The sequence below is a fragment of the Carassius auratus genome, chromosome 27, assembly GCF_003368295.1.
Source record: "Carassius auratus strain Wakin chromosome 27, ASM336829v1, whole genome shotgun sequence".
Classification (NCBI taxonomy): Eukaryota; Metazoa; Chordata; class Actinopteri; order Cypriniformes; family Cyprinidae; genus Carassius; species Carassius auratus.
In genome coordinates, this window is record NC_039269.1 from 7,416,692 (window position 1) to 7,442,738 (window position 26,047).

Genomic DNA, 26,047 nt, shown 5'->3' on the forward strand with positions numbered 1-26,047 from the left:
CCAATCATTAACGCCTCATTATTTTTTAATATAATGCATTTTAAGCCATTTTAAAGGCTATTGATGGCTTAAGTCTGTTTTTATAGCAACAACAACAACAACAAAAATATTACAGTATATTAATACTTTGTAAATTATTAGAGTTTGGGGATTGCGAATCATTTGAATCAGTTATGGGGATCGCAAATCATTTGAGTCAGTTTGGGAGTTCGGAGCGGGATCGCGAATAATTTGAGTCAGTTATGGGGATCGCGAATCATTTGAGTCAGTTTGGGAGTTCGGAGCAAGAACGCGAATCAGTTGAGTCAGTTTGGGAGTCCAAAGCGGGTTCGCGACTCATTTGAGTCAGTTTGGGGATCGCAAACCATTTTAATCAGTTCGGGAGTTCGGAGCGGGTTCGTGAATCATTTGAGTCAGTTTGGGAGTTCGTACCGGGATCGCGAATCATTTGAGTCAGTTATGAGGATCGCGAATCATTTGAGTCAGTTTGGGAGTTCGGAGCGGGTTCGCGAATCATTTGAGTCAGTTTGGGGATCGCGAATCATTTGAATCAATTCGGGAGTTCAAAGCGGGTTCGCGAATCATTTGAGTCAGTTCGGGAGTTCGTAGCGGGATCGCGAATCATTTGAGTAAGTTTGGGAGTTCGGAGCGGGTTCGCGAATCATTTGAATCAGTTCGAGAGTTCGGAGCGGCTTCGCGGATCATTTGAATCAATTCGAGAGTTCAAAGCGGGTTTGCGAATCACTTGAGTCAGTTCGGGAGTTCAAAGCGAGTTCGCGAATCATTTGAATCAGTTCGGGAGTTCGGAGCGGTTTCGCGAATCACGAAAGATTCGCGCTAGTAAATTTTCAAATTGGCCATAACCTTTAATTCGTTGCTGCCAACTAGGGTGGCAGCAGGGGTGGCAAGGCTTTCTTTTAGGTTGGCATTTACTTCCCTATGTCACCCCAATCCGCCCCTGTGAACAGGGCTCACGGAGTTGAAACCTTGAATTTTATGCAGGTTCTTCAGGTCAGTATTTTGCTTCCTAAATAAAAAGACAAAAAAGTTATTCATGGAAATTATTATTTGTGAATTTTTTTTCTTTTTATTAAAACACAACAATTTAAGAGTTCATTTGCAAAAAACAAATGAACTGCAAAAAAGCAGAAATCTTTTTTTAACAGTATATAGTTAATTTAATGTATCTTTAATTAATAAAAGTATTGTTTTCTTAACATTTCCAATGGTAAGCTATACATTTTTTATTTTATTATTTTATAATTTGTAATGTTATAATTTGATATATTTTATGTATATATATATATATGTATATATATATGTATATATATATATATATATATATATATATATATATATATATATTTTTTTTTTTTTTTTTTTTTTTTTTTTTGCCATCTCAGGCACTTGTAAATGAAATTTCTGTGTTGATTAGACTTCTAATTCAGCAGTACACTGCAGGGCTCTACTGTAATTATATTACCCTTATGATTATGTATTCTGAGCACTGTTTTCCTTCACCTGGAAGAGCCTCTTAATACACTGAGATTTCTGAGTCCGATAAGTTCAAACAGAAAAGCAGTCGTTGCATCAATAAGCATTTAGAATAGATTTGTTGTTATGCTAAACCAACCAGAGTCGCTTTGTGCTGTGAAGAAGTAAACAAAGATACACAATGGCTTAATATTACAGTAGATGAATGTTAAAATAAAAAAAACGCAGCTTGTTCAGTCCAAGAGCTGCCCATTTAGACAGGTTTGTACAGTGACCAACTGCAGTTTATTTTGGTTTTATGTACCATTTAGATGCAAGGTCTAGGCTGATGACACCACAGTAATGCTCTGGTGTTGAGTTATTTGGTCTGTGAACAGTTTTACAGAAATATAGACACTTCAGAAATGCCAGAAAATGCATGCAAACATACTGTACATAAAGAAGTGTCTTCTGCTCACCAGGCTGCATTTATTTGATTATAAATACAGTAAAAACAGCAAAATCTTGAAATATTATTTCAGTATTTTGTATTATATTGCATTGTAATGATTCCTGTGATGTGCATTACTCTAGCCTTCAGTGTCATGTGATCCTTCAGAAATCTTTCTAATATGCTGATTTGCTTCTCTAAAAACATTTATGATTTTCATCAGTGTTGAAAACAGTTATGTTGCTTCCAATTTTTGTGGAAACTGTTATAAAAAAAATATCAGGGTTCAGAATAGAAAGTTCAAAAGAACAGCATCACAACTTATTTGTAATATTATAAATGTCTTTGCTGACAAATTTAATGCATCCTTGCTAAATAAAAGTATTATTTTCTTTTAAAAAAATCTTTTGAAAGGCAGTGTAACACAGCAGAATCTGATAAAGGTCGACTGGCAGGACTGAGTTCTGGATCCTGCTCTACAGGAAGTAAAGCTCCTCTGTGCTCCAGCACATCCCAGCTGTCCTCATGGAAACCAGATACCAGATCCAAATGGGAGTGAATCTCTTAGCTAGTGTTTGCACTGGGATACGGCTCAGGAAATTGAGTTAGACAGAGTGAATGAACCAATCATTGTCTGAATCCCAGACAAAGCAAAGGCACAATGTTGAGGACGATTGAATGAAACAACTGAAGTAAAACTGGATTCTCTACTCTGAAAAAAAAATTATACTATATTTGTTTTAAGACAAGTGGTTGTTTATTTAAATGTAGCTAAAATTAATTGATTGTGACCACTTACCTTAAAAAAAATGTTAGTAAATTCAATTAATCATTTTTTTTTCAGTGTATGGTTAATGACACTGTACTTGTCAGTGGTTTGGAAACATTACAATTTTGAAACGTTTTTAATGAAGTCTCACCAAAGCTGCATTTAAGTGCTGTAAAATACAGTAAAAAAAAAACACAAAAAAGGTAAATATTATTACAATTTAATGTAAGTGTTTTCTGTGTGAATATATGTTAAAATGTAATTTATTTCTGTGATGTGCAGCTGAATTTTCAGCATCATTCCTCCAGTCTTCAGTGTCACATGATCTTCAGAAATCATTCTAATATGCTGATTTGATGCTCATAAAACACTTCTGATTATTATCAATGTTGAAAACAGTTGTGCTGCTTCATATTTAAACAGAAGCCATGATATACCTTTCAAATGTTTGGGGTATGCGTGTATGTGATTTATAATTTTTTGTTTTTATAGAAATGAATGCTTTTATAGTAATTGAGCAGCAAATCAGTATATCAGAATGAATTGTGAAGATCATGTGACACTGAAGACTGGAGGAATGATGCTGAAAATTCAGCTGCGCATCACTGGAATAAATTACATTTTAAAAATATATTACAATCCCAAACTTTTGAGAAAACTATAGTAAATAATCAGTAGTATGATCTAGTTAGGATAATATATATATATATATATATATATATATATATATATATATATATATATATATATATATATATATATATATATATATATATATATATATTTTAGTAAATAAATGTAATAATACACTTGTTACAACTAGGTGTTGTGCTAACCATAGACTTTAAAAAAATATGGACGTAGTGTCCGTGACGTCACCCATAGACTCCTCATTAGCGGTTTTGAAGCCTAAAGTGTGCAGAGCGGGCCGTCGCCATCTTGGAAGCGCGTCGCCGCGCGACTCTCCTGGATAATCGAAAATGGTCAAAAAGGCGGGAGCTGATTGCTGAAGCCACGCCCACTTAGCGCGACTGCATTATCAACAGCGGCAATCCACCTGTCACTCAAGTGGCCACGCCCTTAATTATGCAGAACTTTAAGGCTTAATATAATTTAAACGGATGAGTTATAAAAATTCACCCCCCTCACAGTTGTCATGAAAGGCAAAATTAGCAATATAGACCAAAATCATTTTTTGAACCAGGCTGTAAACATGTTTTTTTCTGCTGTAAAGTTGGGCATTTTAACATGGGGAGTCTATGGGACTGACTCCCTTTCGCAGCCAGCCTCAAGCGGCCAGCCGATGAATTGCAGTTTTAGTCACTTCCTTATTGGCCTCACGAGAGAAAGAGGGAGGTTGCCACTCGGTGGTAACGTAGAAAACAAGCGCTCGAGGAGGGTCTTAATCAAATAAGGAGTTTACTGAACATCAATGGAGATAACAGACAATATACAACACTACTATATTAACACATTAACTAACATCAGGGTACAACATCACATAACTACATCAGGTTAATCACGGACGAAGAAGAACTAGACAGACACGGTATTTAAGCACACGAGGTAACGAGGGAACTGGAGACAGGTGGGGATCAATCAATTAAAAAAACAAGAAAAGGAAGATGACCAAATAAGGGAACAGAAAGTCCATGAACACAACAACACTAGTTGATTAACCTATTTTTCTTCATTCATGATCCAGTGCTTCTTAGTCAGATGATTAATCTTAAAAAACGAAATGAGGTTTGATGTAATGTGATTTATGGCGGTGTATGTTCAGTTGGAGGTCCTCGTGTGGTGAGTGTCTCTCTGTGTAGTTGTCTGCTGACTGATGGACTGCTTTGAGCGGTAACAAACGTCCAGTGTCTGATGGTCATTTGATGTGGAAGATGTTGAGTGCGGCTCATTAATCAAGTTGGGTTTTCAGAGCCTGAGTCGATGTTTCTACAGAGAGCAGGTCAATTACAGAACAACCTTCTGAAGGATCTCTGAACTTGATCCAGGAGCGGTGTTTGTGTTGTCTGGTGCACATCGGTGTTGGGGATTAGTTTATTTAGTTTTGTTTTATTTTTTAAATGCAAAGAGTATGCAAGTCCATACATAATCAATTATTGGTGTTGTCTAACATTATTATATTTTATGATTTATATTTTAATGTAAAAGTTATATAGCAGGTCATCATACATCATCATTTTTGTTATTGTCTGAGAGAAAAATAGTTATTTTATTTTATATTAATGCAAAAGACATGCATCATAATTCCTTGGCGTTGTCTAACAGACAAAATTTAATTTTATGTTATATTTTACTTTAGTGCAAAAAGCATTATGTAAGCATGCCATGCATCGTCATTTGTTGCCGCTCTCAAACTAATTTTTCTATTATTATTATTATTATTATTTTTTATCCATGCATAACTACTGACACTAGTGAACACATTTACAAAATGGTATTACTTGACAATAAAGATCAAACTGTGCATGCAAATTTCTCTTGAAGTAACTTTATGACGTTGATAGATGCTGGCTCATCTGTTCATCCGCTTTGATATTCTGTCGAGCACACATCCAAAATCTGCTACTGAAAACAGGAAGAGAGAGAGAGAGAGAAGAGAATGAGACTTGTGGGAACATTTTAAAATGCACAGAGGTCTGATTATCTACTTGCAAAGTATCCTTCTCTCTTCATTAAGCCAAGTCACCTTTATTTATAAAGTGCTTCTAACAATACAGATTGTGACAAATCAACTGAACAACATTAAATAGGAAAATAGTGTGTCAATAATGCAAAAACGCAGTTCATCATTTAATTCAGTGATTTCATTATCCAGCTCAGTTTAGTTTAATTTAACTTAACATTAAGTAAAAAAGGAGGATTCTTGTGTAGCTTTTTTTTCTGCTTAAAAAATGTGCCAGAAAGTCTAATCTACAAATCAACTGAACAAACACTGTAATATATCATTTTCTATAGAGGGAATATGTGTAAGACAAAGTTTAACCCACTTTTTTGTTAAATCAAGTCATCTTTGTAAATATGCTGTATAAGTTCTTTATACTGGCAGTTAAAATGGCAGGGATAAACTCATACACACACACTTATCTATATATTACATGGCATAAATGTTGCTATATCGTAAATTTAATTTATGATTAATTATATTCATTGTATTTTATTAGTAGTATTTTTGTTAACACATTATAGTAATATTCAATCAGCCTTCACATCAAGTGTTATAAATTAATAATGAACAACTTTTACAGCATTTATAAGTAGGTTAATTTATAATAACCTAGGTTCATTTGTTTATTTATGAATTTATATGAATCTATTACAGATCATTCAGAATGCTTATAATGTATGTTAATAACTTAAAATGTAAAACATATATATTAGTATATGTAAAAATTAATATTAAGTCATGCCAGTAATGTTTACAAAAACATTAAAAAGTGTTATATTTGTTCTGTTGGGAAGCATGTATTTTTGAGTGCCCCCAGTGGCAGCAAACAGAACTGCAACAATAATCACTGATCACAGACAGGTTTTCCGAACATGCCCAATGAGATGTTTTTGAACTTCCAGAAGCTTCTTCTCTCCCCTGCAGATCTTCCACATGACGTATGACCTGGCGAGCGCAGTGATGCGGATAATTAACCTGATAGCGATGATGTTGCTGCTGTGTCACTGGGACGGGTGCCTGCAGTTTCTGGTGCCCATGCTGCAAGACTTCCCCTCCGACTGCTGGGTCTCCCTCAACAAGATGGTGGTATGTTTTGACCTTTCCATCTTCATATGTTTTTCACGAATGCACCTTTGCACATCCGTAACAAAAGACCATCTGCCAGGCCGACTCAACATGTGCCACGAAACAATACAGCACCCCGCAATGCAAATATTACGAAAATCCAAGTGGGGTAATTAGAGTGAATGAAATTGAATTCTGTTAACCAGAATCTATTTGCTGATATTACCTGATTGTCATTGAGCTGCTAAATTAAGTTTCCCAGTAGGTGTCTGTTGGATTCAGATCTAATAATGTTCACTCACAGTAGTCATAATGAAATTGATCTCCATGCTGCACAAGAAGAAAACGTAATTTCTCAGAGGTTGTTCTTTGTAGCTGTCACAGTAAAAGTATAGAGATATACTTCGACTCGGATCATTTGAGGAGACACGTTTGAGTTCACTTTGACAGATGTGAGATGACTGGGGTCTTTCTCTCAGGAGAGAAACATCTGAGAAGCAGGAGACTTCAGGAAAGTCTCAATTTGTTCTCATTTAATCTCGTTGTTAGCGAGTGAGGTATTTGAAATATTACAATGTTCATAAACTCGTGAGATTACAGGGGTCTTTCTCTCAGGAGAGAAACATCTGAGAAGCAGAAGATTCTCAGTTTGTTCATTTTATTCTCTGTTTAATCTTGTCGTCTAGAAAAAAACCAAGTGAGGTACTTCAGATATTGCAATTTGTAGATGTTGTGTTTGAGATATCATTTATCTCTGCAAATCTGAGCACAGTTGGAGACACTGTTGAGATCTTTCTGTAAGAAGAAACATCTGAGAAGATTTGTTCTCATTTTCATCTCATTGTTGTCTAGAAGCAACAGTTAAAGTGTTTGAGATATTACACATTTTAGGTATTATGTTTGAGATGTAATTTGTGAATATCGGAGCACAGTTTGAGACATTGTTGAGATCTCGTCTGAAACTCTAGTGGAGACACGTGTGAGATTACTGAAGTCTTTATCAGGAGACTCTCATCGCTCATGAAAATAAGATATCAAATGTGATTTTTGACTGTGAGGTCTCCATCAGAGACTCATCTCAGTTAAGTGATTTTCACAGGTTTCGGTGTTTTTTCCAGTCTTTTTGTCTTCTCTCATTGAGTTGTCAGCACTACGTGTACCTTTAGATCATACAGCATCTTTCTGATGAAGTGTGTGATGAAACTGTGAGTAAGTGTGTGTTGTTGGCCGGCTCAGGGCTGTTTGGTGTGGGTGAGATGAGACAGGGTGATGGCAGTGGAGATTAAAGTGTGAGTGTGTGTGTGTGTGTGTCTGTCTAAATGTTCAGGTTTAGAGATGTGCCAAAGCAGCTGTGCTCTTTGTACATCTCTCAAACAGACATGAAAGAACCTGTTTAGAGGGCCAGACACACACACACACACACATCTCTGAAAAAACATTTTGATAGCTCACACCAAAAGGAAAACTCTACTGTTTCTTTGCATTAATGTACACTGATGAATCTTTCACAGTAAGGATGCATTCGATTGTTGCATTTTGCAATCACAATCACACGTTTATACTGGTCGTGTTTCCTGCATATTGTAAAATGATGAATGATTATGATTGTAGTCGCTCTGAGACGTTTCAAAAGTACTAATATATACACTTAAGGCACTAATATGTACATTTAATGTCCTATTATGTATCTTTAGGGTACTAGTATGTTTCATTTTGAAGTAAAAATAAGTACAAAGATGTACCTTTTAGCTTTTGTGCCAGTGACCACTTTGTACCTTTTTTTTGTGAATGAATATTAATATAAAAAGTTACACTCTAATATTTGATTGGACCGTCTTTGGCTTTGATTGCAGTGTGCATTTGACATGGCAGTGATTTGACAAACTTAAGGAACACCGAAACACTTATTTCCATCAAGAGTTGCATTACTTTTTAGCTGGAATCTTGTATCGACAGTGAAAGAGTTTATTCCAGCACATCCCAAAGACACAATGTGTGAAATTGGCATGTATTTTAGGAAATAAAAAGCTACATAATGCATTTAATTAGGGTTAAAAGAATTGCATAACATGCCAGAAACAAATTAAATACTGCAGTAATGATTCAATCATATAGGCCTATTCTTAAGTATTTGCTTATTTAAATCAAAACAATAATGTTGTTTTGGAGTGTGTAGCCAAAAAAGAAAAGTTAAAATTATTCATATCAACCCATTTATTATTATTATTTTTTAATATACATTTTTTAAATATCACATCACATCCACCCAAACCTAAAATGAGGTCCTAAAATTGATCTCCCATATTTTCCATTGGAAATGAATGCCTCATAGTCTGTTTCTGCTCTATTTGTTAGAGACAGTGAAAAGGTGTGTTGTCAATAATGCATAGTACACTAAGTAGTTCAAAGTATAATACTCAAACTTTAATGCATGTTGACTTTAAGAATGCATAGATGGAATCTTTATTGTATTATAGTTGATGTGATGCTGCTATCAGTTTGATGGGTTGCATAGAGTTGAGTAACGAAGGGATTTTGCTGGTGTTTTTGCTCAGTCTCTGTGGATACTGAAGGTTTGTGATGATGTCACACTTGACATTAAGGTCACCGTCCCTCTGGAGATCAGAGAACGAGGGAAAGATAGAGAGAATGTGAGATGGTAGAAAGAGAGGAGAATTATGTAAACAGATGCAGGAGGAAAGAGAAGTTTAACATCTATAGCGCTAGTTCAGAGAGTGACAACTGGGTCTGACACAACTTTTACATAATCACCTGATTATTTGAGATAATCATAATCACTGTGCACTTCAATTTAATAACATCCTGACCTAAAAAATAAGGGCATTTTTATCGTTCATTCTTTGAAACTGGTGCCATCTGTGTTGCTCGTATAAGTCTGCATTACTTTAGAAGTTTGTGGTTTATAAATTAATGTAGAGAGAATGCATTAAAATGATCAAAAATGACATTAAAGACTTGTTGCAAAAGATTCAATTTCAAATATATGCTTTTCTTTTAAACTTTCTATTAATTAAAGATTAATGATAAAATGTGGTTTCCACAAAAAATCTGAAGCCGCACAACCGCTTTCAACATTGATATGAAAATTAAAGCATATTAGAATTATTTCTGAAGAATCATGTGACACATGACTCTCGCATATTTTAAAACTGATTAGAAATGGCATAATGCAATTTATTAACACTTAGATTTTTTTTAAATGAAATGCTTAAAACAGAATAAAAATTTCCATTTCATTAATTGACCTTTATGAATTAAAAATATATATTTATTCATATCATTCTGTGTAATATTTAGTGAAAAGGTTCAGTGTGAATAAAAGACTAAATAAAAGAGACATGCATGAACCATAGTTATCTGTGTAACATTTCAGTGCCAGCCAAAACTGAATAATTGTGACAGTCCTTTCTGAATCCGTCAGGAAAAAGGAACATGTTGCTGAAGACGACGAGAACACAGAAAGCAAATAAAATGGGAAGAGGAAGCTGGCACAGATGCAGGCTTCGGTCTCTGGAGAGCTTGACATCTCATATTATTAGTGTGTGCATACAGAAGCAGAGCATCCATCTTCAGTAAACTCATCCTAAAGGACGACGTTGATCTTACTGGAACTGCACATGTGCATGCTGGATCAACACAAACATACAAAAAATGTGTGACGGCATGAATGTTTTATGCTGTGTTTACAACACAGATTATGATCAATATACCAGCATTTGAATGATTCCTAAAACCAGTTTCTAAGGAAGTAAGATGTGAGGTTTTGCAGTTATATGTAGCAAACAGCAGGGAATGAGATCACTATGGAAAAACCTTTGAATTATTGTTCTTCTTCTCAGTGAGGTTTATGATATTGGTGATAAACCAAAGCATGGCGAGGCATGTGAGCTGCACATGAAGTGAATCATCTGTAAACAAATGCTGATGCTCTACTGTGTGTGTGTGTGTGTGTGTGTGTGTGTGTGTGTGTTGCTTGATGCTAACATAAATCTATTAGGATAGCAGGAAGCTGAGGATACACTAACATCGGTAGACGCGTATCTGGAGGGTTTAAACATATACATAAAGAATATTTAGGGATACACAATCAGAATATGCAATAGTGTGTGTGTGTGTATGTCATAACATTTATTATTTATTTAGTGATTGATTTATGCTAAAACATAGTACTTTATGATTAATTTAAGAAAATATATATATATTTTCTATGTGAATATCTAGTGAAATGTAATTTATTTCAGTGATGCGCAGCTCAATTTTCAGCATCATTCCTCCAGTCTTCGGTGTCACATGATCCTTCAGAAATCTTTCTAATATACTGATTTGCTGCTCAAGAAACATTTTTGGTCATTATCAATTCTTAAATGTGGAAACCATGACACGTTTAGTCGATCTAAATACAAAGTTAAAAAGAACAGCATTTATTTGAAAAATAAATCTTTTGTAATATTATAAATAATTTACTTTCACTCTCGATCAGTGTAATAATGCATTCAACTCTGAAGAAAAGTGTTAAAAAATCTTACTGACCCCAACATTTTCAACATCAATGTACTGTATATAGGCTTCACAGTCTCAGCCATGTGACTGGAGTTTATGTACTCTGTGTGTGTGTGTGTGTGTGTGTGTGTGTGTGTGTGTTTAGACTCATGTGTGTCAGTGGATTAAACACAGTATGTTATTTCTCTCCCTCTGAGAAAACCCCTCCAGAGACACAAAGATGCTCTCAGTCCTCTCGGGGACAAACATGCTGCCATCATGAACCTGGAGGAGTTCGTGAGCGCTCACATTACAGGCTGCTTCCCAGAATCTGTTTTAATCAAGGCTGACTGCTCCTTAATCCAAAATGTGGCATTTTGTAATGCCATAATGTAGTACGGTTTTACTTGCTAAATAATTCTTGTGAACATGAAATTTCAAATTGACCCTATTTACTTTTTCTGGTCATATTGTAAACAGATTTATCAATGCAGGTTAAAAGAAACATGTATGTTGCACCACTAGGAAGACTTTGGATGACTTCACCTTCTTGTATCACATACTAATTATACATATTCTTTTATTTTACCCTGGATTGATGCTTCTGTTTTCACCAATATATTCATCTGTGTGACCTTTGAAATTGCCTGTTGGAAGGAAAGAACCCAAATGTAAGTTCATTAGTATCTTTTTTTTTTCTCTCCCAAATAGCAATGATATTAAATAGAGATTACTGCTGAAGTCTTGTGCTTTTAGATGCAATATCATACGTGTCTCCTTTATAGAGTTTGAGAAGAGATCTCAACAATGTCTCACAGCGTGCAAAGGTTTCCCTTTCTATGTCTCAATCCTAAAAAAAACTCAAATAATTCTCATCAAATTTTTCAAGCTGCTTTCTGCGTTCATTTCACATTTTTGTACCGTTTCTGCATGACATCTCTTAACTAATTTGTGTCTATTTATCTTATTTATCGTTAGGAAGTTTAATGCATAATGAATAATGAAACAAGTGTGTATTACTGTATGTATTTTACATATTTTTTTAGAATAAAACATCAAAATATCTTTTTGTTTTTTCATTTCCAAAAGTTGTATGATTAAGTTCTGGTAAGTCTGGTTACAGATGGGAAGTCCTTGCAGGTCAAAAGGTCAAGAGGGGACAAGGAACCTCTTTGTGTCATCCAGAAGCAATCAGAAATGTAATCCTGCTTTGCTCTGTAATGTACTCGGCATCTGAATGACTTCCTCCTGAAGAGCAGACACACGTATAGTATCATTACCCCAGGAAGCTTTTCCGCCTGACTGCCGCATTCATTTCAGAGCTGAAGAACCGCACTGCCCCAGTCAGACGCAGAGATGAATGGCTCGCTGAAGAGATGTTGGATTGTCTTGGCTGAGATTAAAAACATATATTACCGAGCATCTGGTGTCTGGGGCCTGGGCAGCAGCGCGTGTCGTGGAAGCAGAGGATGCGAGGGCTGCTGTACATTTAGATAAGCTATTGTAAATAGAGTCAGAGCAGGCTAGGACTATTACAGGCAGGATCCGGGAGTCTGAGCTTATCGGCCGCAGGGCACACGTGTCTGTACGACTAATGAATGTCTTCCCATAATGCCTCTTGCCCTATCAGTGCAGACCAGGGAATGAATGAGAGAGCGATCAAGAAGGCTCCCCCGAGGCTCATTCACTCCTATTTTCTCTTCCTTTTTGTTACATACTTTTTCTCACTTTCATACTTCAAGCTATTGAAAGGTATTGGAATAAGCCCATGAAAGGAGTCCATACACCAGTGAATTGTATATGTGTTTGCTTGTGTGTGTGTGTGTGCATGCTTAGATGATTTCAGAATTATTATTATTTTATTCTATAATATTAGATTTCATTATTGCATTGTTTACCTTCATTTGTTTGTTTGTATTTTGAAATATAAATAAAAAAATCTATTTTTTTTTTTATTTTTTATTTTATGAAATGTTTATTTCAGAGTTTGTTAGTTAGGTTAGTCTAGTAACAGATGGGAAGTCTTTGCAAAAGATAATTGTATGTAAAAAAAAATGGATACCACTCGCTAAATTAAACATGCAAAATAGTGCATGTGACAACTGCATAGCATTCTATTGCTAAAGCACAGATTGTTTCCCATTCTTATCTTTCTAAACCAACCTAGATAATACACAGTAAGCTGATATTGCATTATATTCACTATGTCTGCAAACACAATGTCAAGAGTGAGTGTGTGTGTGTGTGTGTGTGTGTCCAGAGCTCCAGCATGGACCCTCTACTTCTTCTGTTTTCAAGGCAAAGTGCTGTCGAACCATGTATAATTCAGGCCTGTTCACTCCAGTCTTCTTAACATGACCTGCTCCCTCTGACTCTGACGCTCCCATTTTTTCAGTCCTTTTCTCTTCTCTTTAACTTTGCATGCCACATGGGAGAAAAGGGAAAAGTATGCAGACTCTGCTTGCAGTGGAACATTGTTTACTCCTAAAGTCCAAAAGTCTGAGGCCACATTGAAAATACAGACCTTTTTTCATCTAAACTTAGAAATCAAGAGAAAGTTTTAGGATTTTAAATCAAAGGAATTAAGAGTGGTGTCAAGTTATCATCTGGGATATCAACAGTTATTTTTGCATTTTCAATCCAATTCTGATTAAAACATCCTAACATTGGCAGCCGGATCAGATAATGGGTCATGAAAGGCCAAGTGCACTGCATACAGCAAAATGTGCATGCTGTGTACCCAGGAATGAAGATTTGCTTAAAATGTTCTCACCCTCAGGTCATCCAAGATGTAGATGAGTTAGTTTTTTTCATCAGAAGGGATTTGGAGAAATGTAGCATTGCATCATTTGCTCCCCAATGGATGCTCTGCAGTGAATGGGTGCCGTCAGAATGAGAGTCCAAAGAGCTGATGAAAGCATCACAATAAATCCACAAGTGATCCTCATCACTCCATCAGTATCTGTTGTGAATCTATCAAGGCGTTTTAATTTTAAACCTTTTCTTTGGCCAAAATATGTGTCCATTATCCATAATAACGCTTCCTCCAGTGAAAAAGTTTCCCTCTCGCATAAAAATTCACCCACATATTTGTTTAGCGCTGTTTTGGCTTGCAAACAGTGTTAGATCCGTGCATATTTCTCTCCTGATTCAGAGACAACTTTTTCACTGCAGAAAGCAATTTTACAAATCGATTACTTGTATTTCAGCGAGCAACGGTTTAAAGTTAAAATTGTCTTGATGAATTTAAAGATGTTAATTGATGCAATGGAGTGGTGTGGATTACTTTTGGGTCATTGTGATGCTTTGTTTGGAGTCTCATTGTGACGGCACCCATTCACTGCAGAGGACCCATTGGTACATTTCCACAAATCTCTTATGATTAAGACATTTATCTACATCTGGGATGGCCTTAGCTTGAGTACATTTTAAGCAAATTGTCATTTTTGGGTGAACTATTCCTTTAATGGAGTCACGATGGGATGCAATAGATCCAGTTTTTTCTCTCTCCTCAGTTCAAGAGTTTTTGCATTTGGGCAGAGGACAGCAACCGTAATTAATCTTGCCTTGGGAATTAGCCGGATGTCAGCACAAGTCAGGCAGCAGACACATTTTTAAAAAGGGCACATTTAATGGCTTCTCGTTTGAGACCGCTGGCAGACCCTCACCACACACTGATCTCTGTCGTCTCGAGACGCCTGACGGTAGCCATTCTGCAGCTAAAAGCTTTATTTATTAGAGTTTAGAAAGCGACTCACTAGACATTTCACTTATAATATAAATGGCTTACAGGATATGAAAACATATACCATATCAGGAATCTTTATTTTTTTTTGACATTGTACATAAAACAAATAAATATTGGAGAAAGTTTAACAAAGAAAATGTTATTTCAGTCTTTCTGACTCAAATGTCATGTTTAAGTCAATGTGTTACTTGCTGTTCCTTTGCAGTTACTTGGGAAACATACAAATAATTTTTGAGTGAAAAGTAAAATTAAAAAACACAATTTTTATAAAAAGAAAAATTTCAGTGTATTTTTTTCGTTTATAAAAGGTGTTTTAAAGCAATAGCATAATCTTATTATCATAGTATATGTAATTCATTAAATATCACATCACTCACATCAGTAAAAAATAACAGTACAAAACTTTAAATATTATATTTATAGACTTCCAAATCAAATAACATTAGATATCACAATGTAGTAATTTCACTGGAAACTGGACACACATACAATACACTGTAAAAAATGAAAACAAAGACTGTTGTACTTGAAAGTCTTGCTGTTTTTTTTTTTTTGCATTTTATTTTTTTATTTACTAGCTTGAAATGAAAAATGGATGCAACTCACTTAATTAAACATGCAACATAGTCATGAGACAACACTGTATCTTCAATGCTTTACTGTTAATTAATTCCCTTTCCAGGTTCAAATGTGAAGCCGTTTTTGCACTGATTCCAGTTTATTTCCAGTTTGTTCTCAATAATCTTATCTGTTGGTCAGCATCCATCAAATGTGAAAACATAGTGGTAAAACATTGTAAATAATTTAGTTTGAAGTCATGCATGACATTTTTGTCATCATACAATTACCCTTACAAACGTTACATATTCTTGATGCTTTTTTCCTTAAAATGAAAGTGCATGCAAAATTATAGTGCAAGTGTCATAGCCTCTGCTTCTTACTGCTTTTAGATTGGCAGTACGTGTTGAGAATAGCAATTGCATGCTGTTTATGTTCTGTGTTTGTCTTTCTCTCTCTGCAGAACGACACGTGGAGTGAGCTGTACTCGTTCGCCGTGTTTAAAGCCATGAGTCACATGTTGTGCATAGGTTACGGTCGTCAAGCTCCGGAGAGTCTCTCTGATATCTGGCTGACGATGCTCAGCATGATCGTGGGTGCCACCTGCTACGCCGTCTTCATCGGACACGCCACGGCCCTCATCCAATCACTGGACTCCTCACGACGCCAGTACCAGGAGAAGGTACATGCATGTGGAATCAATCGACTATAGCAAACGTCTGCAGATATGAGCTGCATTAGCAAATCAATTGTTCTGTTGAATCGGTTTGAATTTACTCTGAATCGCACTCAAAAGTTCAGATCATTCTCTCACTTAATGAATCAATGGGTTATATCAGTTTTCATTTGGTGGCCGTGTTTGAAGCATCTATGAGCAGTTATTTTTATGTAAAAAAATGTATAAAGGTAATGGGTTATAGGTTTTATCGTTGTTTTCTTCTCACAGTTCGGATTATCTTTTTAGAATTGTGAGTTTACATCTTGCAATTTGGAGTTTACATCACAATTATTATTATTTTTTTTCAGAATTGCTTTATTTCTCGCAATTGTGAGAATATTGGTTTTCTAATGTTTTTTTATTTATATTTATGCTTTGATTTGAAAGAAAACAGCGCAACCTTGTGGCGAGGATGACTCAGAAGAGCGTACGCTGCCTGCGTTCAGTTCATAGTCTCCAAAATGGTGCTATGGTGATGTGGAGAGAAACAGGAGATGAATTCTTGTATAAAGTCATTATTTTTGTTTTCTTTGTGTACAAATCTATTCTCGTTGCTTCATAATGTTAAGGTTGAACCACTGATGGCAGATGGACTTTGCCAGTGTAACTTACTTAGCAGTCTATGAGACAGTTAAAAGCCTCCTGGTTTTCATCTAAAATATCTTAAATTGTGCTCCGAAGATGAACAGAGCTTTAACGGGTTTGGAACGACATGGGGGTAAGTGTAAACATTTCTTTTTAGGGTGAAGTATCCCTTTGAGTTGTTCATATTTGTTTTATTTTATCATGTGTTTATGTTATCATCATTTTCAGATTATAAATGATGTGTGACAGTTTTAGTTAGCAATAACAAGACTGTCCGACACCGTGTAGACATAAAGTCAGTTTCTTAGAGTTATTAGTCTTGAACTCAGTCTTGAACTCTCATTATCAAGGAAGCCATTGCTACTCCTCCATCCATTAAAACTCATTAAAGTCTCAATTGTTCCATCTGCCTGTGCGGTTAATGTCTGTGCAGCTATTACAGCGTGTTTGTCGCTGTAGCGTTGACTCAGCAGCTCTTCAGATGCTGTTGTGTTGATTGGATAATGACTGCTAATGCGACAGATATGCGTTTGCTCTTCTGACTGTGTGTTTGTTTTCACTGCAGTCTTTATTAGACGGTGAGACCGCAGCTACAGCATCAGCTAATGTACTACCTACAGCACTGCTGACATATTTCTGTGTGGCGAGTTTGTAACAGTAGATTAGACTTGGCGCGGCTTCATCGTTCGTGCTCGGGCCAATGGTTTAGCTGCTCTGTTACCATGCAGAAAGATTGGTGGAGGCAACAGAACACTCTGATTGGTCGCTTTGAAAGAGAGGGATTGCCTCCCGCCTATTTTAGCCAGTAATTTAAGGCGAGTGTATATCATCAAGTGGAGGACGGACACTAGTTGCGTATATGTGTGTGCATGCAATATTACAGTGTCTCTCGGGACGAGCTAAAATTGATGAGGCAGCAGCTTCGTGTCCTGCCGGTGTCCTCGTGAAGTTGATGTATGTGTGTGTGTGTGTGTGTGTGTGTGTGTGTGTGTGTGGCGCGCTGTGGTTCTGTCCTTGAGAGTGCTGTAATGAACTGATGGGAGCGAGGGAGGGATAGAGAGGAATAGGGGGGTTGGGAATAGACCTGTAGGGGTCAGGGACGAGTGACCTGCTTCAATTTGACTCTTGAACCGCCCCTTCAGTTTTAAAGTGACACTTCACACTGCAGAAAAGATCTTCTTTCTTAGTATTTTTGTATTGTTTTCCAGTACAAATATCTTAATGTTCTTAAATCAAGATACATTGACTTGAAAAGTCAAATGACTCTTGAGTTTATGCGTAAAGCAATACAAAATATCTGTTAATGGGAGAAGAAAATCATTGTTTTCCTTTTGAATTACGTTTATTTTCTCTCGGAACAGATATGTTTTTTTTTCTTTCTTGTTTTTATCATAAACTCAATTTTGATCAGTTTAAAGTCAATGTATCATGATTGTTTAGATATTTGTACTGTAAGACAAGACTTTTTTTGCAGTGCACCTATTTTAATGCACTTTTATGTCTCACCTTGATCAAAGAAAATGCGCTTTATGAATAGAAATGTATTAGAATTATTATTATAACTTATACAGTACTGTTCAAAAGTTTGGGGTTAGTAAAATATTTAAAGTTTTAAAATAAGTCTCTTGTGCTCACTAAGGCTGAATTTGTTTGATGAAAAATACATCCAAAACACTAATATAGAACTTAAATCATGATAATATACTGATTTGCCGCTCAAGAAACTTTTCTGATTATTATCAATGTTGGAAACAGATGTGCCGCTTCATATTTTTTAGAAACTGTTTTCTATTTTTTAGGATGCTTTGCTAAATAAATAAATTTTAAAAGAACAGCACTGATTTGAAATAGAACTCTTTTTAACATAAATGTTTTGACTGTTAATTTTAATCAATTAAATGCATCCTTACAGAATAAAAGTATTAATTTCTTTTACAAAGCAAACTTTGTTCCACTATAAGTTAACTAAAAAAAAATAAAAAATAAATAAACTCTCCATTAAGCCACTCAAAGCTTGTATGATTTTCTTTCTCTAAAGTAGATATTTAACAAAAAAGCACAAAATATGTTTCAATGAACACAAGAGTGAATAGGTAATAACATCTGCATGATTTTAATCTGTGAGGTGAGCTGCTCTGCACCTGAATCGTTCATAAATGACAAAGATAAAATCACAGACGACATGATTTATCACACTCTGCTTTCAAAGTAGGAAAAATGTATGCAGACATGCAAACCGTTATATGAAGCATATGAAAGAGCGTCGTCCCTCAGGACACCTCGAGCTCAGACTTCAGCATCTGGAGAATTGATCAGCGGTTGATGAAAGAGCGGCTGCTTTCGTGTGATTATCTCTCTGTCTTTGCCCAGGGAGTGTGTTCGAACACAGACAGTCCTGTGAAACTTCATGCGGTGTTTCTTACAGCGCCGGAAGAGGAAGGATGACACATACATTTCTATGATTATGTGTCCTTCCATGTATTTTAAATTGAACGATGCTGTTGGATTTGCTTCATAGCTGTGAACTCCTCACATTCAGCCGAGCTGTTTCTGCTCTCTCTCTCTCTGTGTGTGTGTGTGTGTGTGTGCGAGAATTGTTTATTTTTATCACTGCTATAAAAGTGTGTTGACGGAGTACTAAATCTGGAAGGCCGGGAAGCGTTCTGGATACTAAAAGAGATTGACAGAGCCGGACAGATTAGAGCAGGTAGAAGAAAGATGCTGCTGCTTCTGTCCCGATGCGATGGAGACACAAACATGGCAATAGCTTTCTTAAAATAAGATGCTTCAGTCTGATGGTTGGGCTGGGTTTCAATGTGGTTGCAATGGATTTAAGATGTGCACATGCCAGGAATAACAAGTTGTTTTGACACTGAGGGTGTGTCTTTCTCTAGACCTTAAACTTGAGAATACAATTCTTCTTATATACTATTTTAATGTTATTTCTCAAAATACTTAGACAATGCATATATTTATTGTCTTATCTCACATGATGTATTATGATACGCTTAGTTAAAAGGATTGAGTAGGATTTACATTTTCTAACAAACATTTTATAACTTGCCTTTAGAATATCCACACACACACAGAGACATATATTTAAAGAAGTTCTAAATAAATCTCAGTTCTAAATCTGTGAGTAAATTGTTACAATGTTGCACTTTCTCCTTGGATCTGTTACGTGTAAGCCAGCCGTTCCCTGATTGGTCGGAGAGATATTTCATGTGCATAATTTATGATCAGGTTTTGCTATTAGCATAATTTCCAGATTTCAAGAACAGGTGCTGTTTTGTTAAATAATTTCTGTTGAGCAGTTTGAATATTACAATGCACCTGCTCCACAGAAGTGTCACGAAGCATTTTCAGAGGAACAGGCATTTTATTTGTGCTGTGCAACAGATTTTTTTTTAAATACTGTAACTTTCTCATTGTGCCTTTAGAGGCACTTACTTCATTAGCAAATAAACAATTTAGTTAATCTACCATTTCTGAAAGGAATTAATACAATTATTCAGCAAGGATGCATTAAATTGATTAAAAGTGACATTTATAATGATGCAAAAGATTTCCTACTTCAAATAAATGCTGTTCTTTTGAACTTTCCATTCATCAAAGAATCCTGAACAATAAAATGTGTAATGGTTTTCACAAAAATCGCAAGCAGCACAGCTGTTTTCAACACTGAGAAATTATCATATTAGAATGATTTTTGAAGGATTATGTGACACTGAAGACTGGAGTATTCAGCTCTGAACACAGGAATAATTAGCATTTTACAATATATTACAACAGAAAACAGCAATATTGCTAAATGTTAATACTATTTTACAATGTTACTGTATTCGTGTGAGACTTTCAGAAACAGTCGAGACATATTGTAATTCCAAAGCCTTATTTCCCTGCTTTTTTTAGTGACTGTCGTCTGTTTCTGAGGAGTAGGCTATCTCAGTTAAACCCTAAGCTTCAGGTGAAAATGAAACAAACTGTGACTGATCTCTTCGTGCGTCATTCAGGAGGCCGGTTCCTCTCCAAACTAATGGTTCTTAGTCAGAGTAAGCTGCAGTGTGCGAGGGTTAGATATTTTGGTGATGATTAAGAGTCTGGTTGTGTGACTCTAACTCGTGGACCCCCGCTGCTCCGGTGCTCACAGGGGGTCTGAAATATTTTTCAGAAAAAAACAAGAGAAGAATTTCAATTAGCCCTAATGCCTCTTCTGCTGTTGTCATGCATTGTGTTTTTTGATTGGGCGTCGATCTGAAACTCTCTCTCTCTCTCTCTCTACCACTGCCGCAGACTGACACCAAACCGTATCTCTCGGGTTCCTCTGAGCTTTCCTATCCGCCCGCTGCTGCTCTGAACAGCCTGAGGAAACAGGCTTGACAAATATCACTAGATCTCCTCTCTCTCTCTGCTTCTCTTTATTGTTCTTCTTAATGCAGAACTGCCTAATATCCGTAATCACCTGTGATTCTTTCACTCCGTCCATTAGCGATCTCCAAATCTATACGAGTTTCCGTCCGTCTCTCCCCAGATGGGTGGGTAAACATTGAGACCATTAAATGACTGCAGTACTTCATCAGTGTTGGTTTGCGTGACTGATTATTTCTCCCCAAGGATCTCTGGGCTTCAGGATGAAACTGTTCCCGGACAGAGACGTCAGGTTCTCCAGGGATTTTTCACTTTGGTACAGGGCTGGTGTCCTTTCACTTCTGTTGCATCGACATGCAGTGGTTTCTTTGTAGTGCATTTGAAATGTTATTCATTTAGCTGATACTTTTTTTACAAAGCTTATCTAGCGGTCCCAATGCTCCAAATAGTTGTTAAACATCTGAAAGTATATACGTTTTCTGAGTACCTTTTCTCCGTTCACTTCTCGTGCTGATTGACATCCACAGCACACACATTAAGAGATCTCAGTACACATATACACAGATGTACAGTAGCTTGAGTATATTTAAGTATTATCTTAAGTGAATCTTTGGGGGAAAAACACTGAATGTGTAACATTATATTAGATCCGTGCATTACACAAAGTCTTAATTAACACCGTCTGTCTCAATATTAATCAAATAATTAAAGAGGTAATCACTCACTGCTTGATTGAACTGATTTTGTAGTTAAAAAATCAATTAAGCTGGAATGAACACAAGTGATTTTCAAATTTTACTATTTGTTTTTCTTGCTTGAATTCTTTTGTTTAGATGTAAAATGTAAAATGTAATACACTATACACTTGTTTCTTTCTTATATTTGTATCTCAAATTAAAAAAGTAGCTATATTGTATAAAAGTCGGCGTGAAGATACAATGTTGCTGGGTGATTTTGCTTTGGAACCTTCATTTGCTCATTGTGACTCATTTTACCAGCACAGGTCACATTTGATTATGACTGCATTACATATGACCAAAAAGACAGATGGTTTGTGGTTCATAAAACTTAATGACTTTTTTTTTTTTTGCTGAATAAAAGAGACACTTCTTCTAGATGAGTTGAGACTCTGTCGAGGCGTTTGAGGGCAGGTTTGCTTCGGCTCGGCTCACTGTACCTGCAGGTAGAAATGTGCTTATATCGTAATGAGATGATTTATTCTAGAATAACACATCTCTGATCCCAACCTGAAATTAGACTTCATCTTTATTTTCAGCAAGAGGACACCAGGACTTCACAACATGCACACCCAAACACACACACACACACACACACACACACACACACACACACACACACACGTTTGTTTTTTGTGTAAAGTGGGTTCATCCCATAGGTGTAATGGTTTTTATTCTGTACAAACTGTATATTCTGTGGCCCTTCACCAACCCTACACCTAACCCTCACAGGAAACTTTGTGCATTTTTACTTTCTCAAAAAACCTCATTCTGTATGATTTATAAGCGTTTTGAAAAATGGGGACATGGGTTATGTTCTCATAAGTCACCCTCTCCTTGTAATACCTGTGTCATACCCATGTCATTATACAGAGTTGTGTCCTGATATGTCACAAAAACAAGAGCACACACACACACACACATGCACACGCACACACACACACACACACACACACACACACACACACACAGTTTGTCTCTGTTTTCCGTTTATCTGAGACACAGGGAATGAGGGACCAGGGTTTTGTTTGCCTTTACCTAGGCTGGAAAATCTTTAGGCAGGAATCAATATGGTGTCCTGGGCTTATAATACTGTCATTTAGTCAATTCAGGCTGTTCTAAAACACTGAGGCTGAGAATGTGAGTAGTGTGGGTGAATGTTTTTAATTTATGTGTTAAAAAATGCATTCAAAACAGGCAAACCATTGTCCAAGAAATATGACATTACGATGACCTTTCCGTCCTATAATTTTATGGTAATCCTATAGTCTTTTTGTGATGGACTGTAGCTTCTGGTGTTAGATGCTTGCCGTGTTCTTTTGAGTAACCTGAGCAGAGCGTGTGATCTGTGTGCTATTTCTGGCGGTGAGAGGATGGTCCCCGTCCTGTCACTGGAGCGAACGGCAGAGATGTGCAAAGAAACAGCAGCAGTCAGAAACACTCAGTGCAATGCTGCAGATTTAGAGCATGTCTAACAGAAGCCCTGTTTATAAACACACACACACACACACACACACAAGCTGCACAGACACACACATAACCCACTCTTAGGATGGGAGAGACATTTCATGTGTTGAGGTTTTGAATTATGAGGTGAGATGCATTTCAGGCTACAGACAGAGAATAATTGTGAATAATTTAGAGGTGATTTCTGACGAGTGTGGAAAGTCAATGCACAACTAACCATCTCAACTAGGACACGTTAATGGCTTCATTACTGTGTGTGGGTTTAACTACAGCTGAAAAAGGTGCTAAAAATTTCAAAGAAAAATAGCAAGTAAGATTAAGTAACATTAAATGAATTGCAATTTTTTGCACTAAATGCAACATCATCAGATTAAGTTATATTTAGCCAATCAGTAGAGTTTTTCTGTATCCTTAAATGTTAAAAAATTATTTTTACAGCATATTACTAAAAGAGACGTATAAATGATGAGAGATTAAAGAGTGAGCGCTTGCTATTAAAATTATACCAGCAGTTAGAGAAATGAGATTCACACTTGATGTTATGACGTTATATGGAACTAATGGAATATGGATTTCTGCTCTGAGATTTCAGACTAGACTTATTCATATTTTCTAGCCATTTCTCTCTGCTATTTACACACACACGTTTACTTTGCTATCTAAATGAGGCAGTATCATAGACTTGTATTGCTTTGCATTTATATTAAAAGCTATTTAGGTGGCTATATTAAGATTATATTTATACATTTGGAAGACACTTTTATCTAATGCAAGTTACATTACAATTTTTTTATTTTTTTTATTTGCATTTGATCAGTTTATTGAAATCAAAACCCATTGGGGTCTGCAGGTGTTGAAAAATGGAGGTTTTCCTGTGATATTAGAAAGAATAACATCAGCATGTACATGCTAAACCAGTAAGAACACATGCATGTCCTGACCTGTACTTGTTCATAACCTTTCACAACGATTGATAAATGGCTCCATCAATGGCGACTCAGTTTTCATTTAATTTGGCTGCAGATGAGGCGAGAGAGGATGCTGGTCTATCAGTCCATCTTTATCACATTGCTTTCTTCTGACTTGCCCAGTAAACACAATTTTCTTTATCGTCCATCAGTGAACCACTTAGATCAACACTGCTGCTTCTTCAACTCCGTAAGTGAGCGACATCTTCACTGTGAAGCATCTGGATCAATGAAACGCTGGAAGAAGCCGTTTCAGGGTGACGGTCCACTAGAGGCTGTTAAGAATAGTCCTGCTGATGTTTTCCAACATGTATATGACACGCTACAATACAGTCCCTCATACATGACAATGAATATGCATTTGTAACCCCTTTATTTGCTACTGTACCTTTATGAGCTGGTTTTGATTGTTGTCATTGATGATTTGTTCTGTAAATTCTAATGTAAGACATTTTTTTTAAAAATCTCTGGAGGTTCTAAAATTCTAAAAACTATACAGAACAATGTTCTTTCAAAAGAGAATTTTGTATATTTATTTATTTATTTATATTTGAATTTCCCAAAGTTATAAATGTTTTTTTTAATTAAAAAATAAAATAAACATTTAAGTACAACTTAACTATATAATTATTATTTTTAATTTATGCATATTTGTGAATCTCTGGAGATTATAGTACACTCTTTTATCATAAAAAAACGATTACTTTTTTAAATTATTATTATTATTGGAGGTTCTACATTTCTAAAATCTAGTACATTGAACTGTTATTTCAAGAGGTCAATGACATTTTTTTAAATCCATGAAGTTCTACAATTTTAAAATCTAGTATATTGAACAGTATTATTTCAAAAGATCAAATAGAATTAAATGTATTTATTTATTTTTGAATCTCTGAAAGTTTTATAGTAATCTAAAATCAAATGCGTTTAATTCTTTTTTATCAAAAGACCAAGTGAAATTCGATTTTTTTTTTTCAAAAATTCTAGTCTAGTACATTCAATTCTATTATTTCAAAATATCAAGGATTTTTTTATGTTGTTTGTTTGTTTAAAGATTTTTTTATCTTTTCAAAAATTCTAAAATGTAGTACCTTGCACTCTGTTATTTCGAAAAATCAAGAAAAAATGGTTTGATTGTTGTTTGTTTATTATTTTGGAATATCTGTACTTTTATCTTGTACACTGAACTTTGCTATTTCAAAATATCAAGGAAAATGATTATTGTTATTGTTATTTTTCAAGCTGTGGAAGTTTTAAAAATCTAAAATCTATTCTATTGAACTCAGTTTTTTCAAAGGATCAAATAAAATGTTATGTTTTTCATGTGACCTCCTTTTAAAAGCAATCTTTGAACACTGTTGACCCGGCGCTGGCGCTGACAGATGCCGCCCACTTTCATGTTTGTATGAAGTTGTGGAATGAGAGCAGTAGTGGGACCTTTCTAAAGCTCAACACACAGGCAATTATTCTCACAAGTGGTTCAGGGACCTTTACAGGTGCTTCACAAACGCCTGCGTCAGCAGATGCTCAGTGCAACAGGGAACACACACGACTGCAATGCTAATGCCTCCGCTCTGACCTGCTTTCTTTGTTTTGCCTAAATCATTCCATCATTACTGTTCTCTTTCTGTCTCCGAAAAATAACTCAGTTTGAGGGATGCTTGGCTCGTTAGTGTTAACTAATGATCTGAGGCTGGGATTTGGGGGTCCCAAATTTGGGTCCCAAACCTGGATTACACCAATGAGAGAAAACACGAAAAGTTACTTTTTACGCTGACATGGATGTTTTTTTTCCAGCAACCTGTTTGGCCCTTTAAGAAAGTAAACTTACTGAAAACTATTTTTCACCTCTTACAAGGTGTTTTCACGGTAGATTTTTTCCCTTGTGCTTTAATAAAGATTTCCAATCTAAAATGAACATGCCTTATGAGGTGGAAATGACATGTTATGAATAACT

General features: G+C 35.9%; 1 protein-coding gene across 1 annotated transcript in view; it reads left to right on the forward strand.

Moving 5' to 3' along the window:
* The window catches only part of LOC113045284 (potassium/sodium hyperpolarization-activated cyclic nucleotide-gated channel 2-like), a 48,540-nt gene that overhangs the window by 10,497 nt on the left and 11,996 nt on the right, over nt 1-26,047 (forward strand). Inside the window, exons 4-5 of the mRNA XM_026205554.1 lie at nt 6,301-6,462; nt 15,711-15,929. Coding sequence (XP_026061339.1) covers nt 6,301-6,462; nt 15,711-15,929 — 381 coding nt within the window. The remainder of the gene's footprint in view (nt 1-6,300; nt 6,463-15,710; nt 15,930-26,047) is intronic.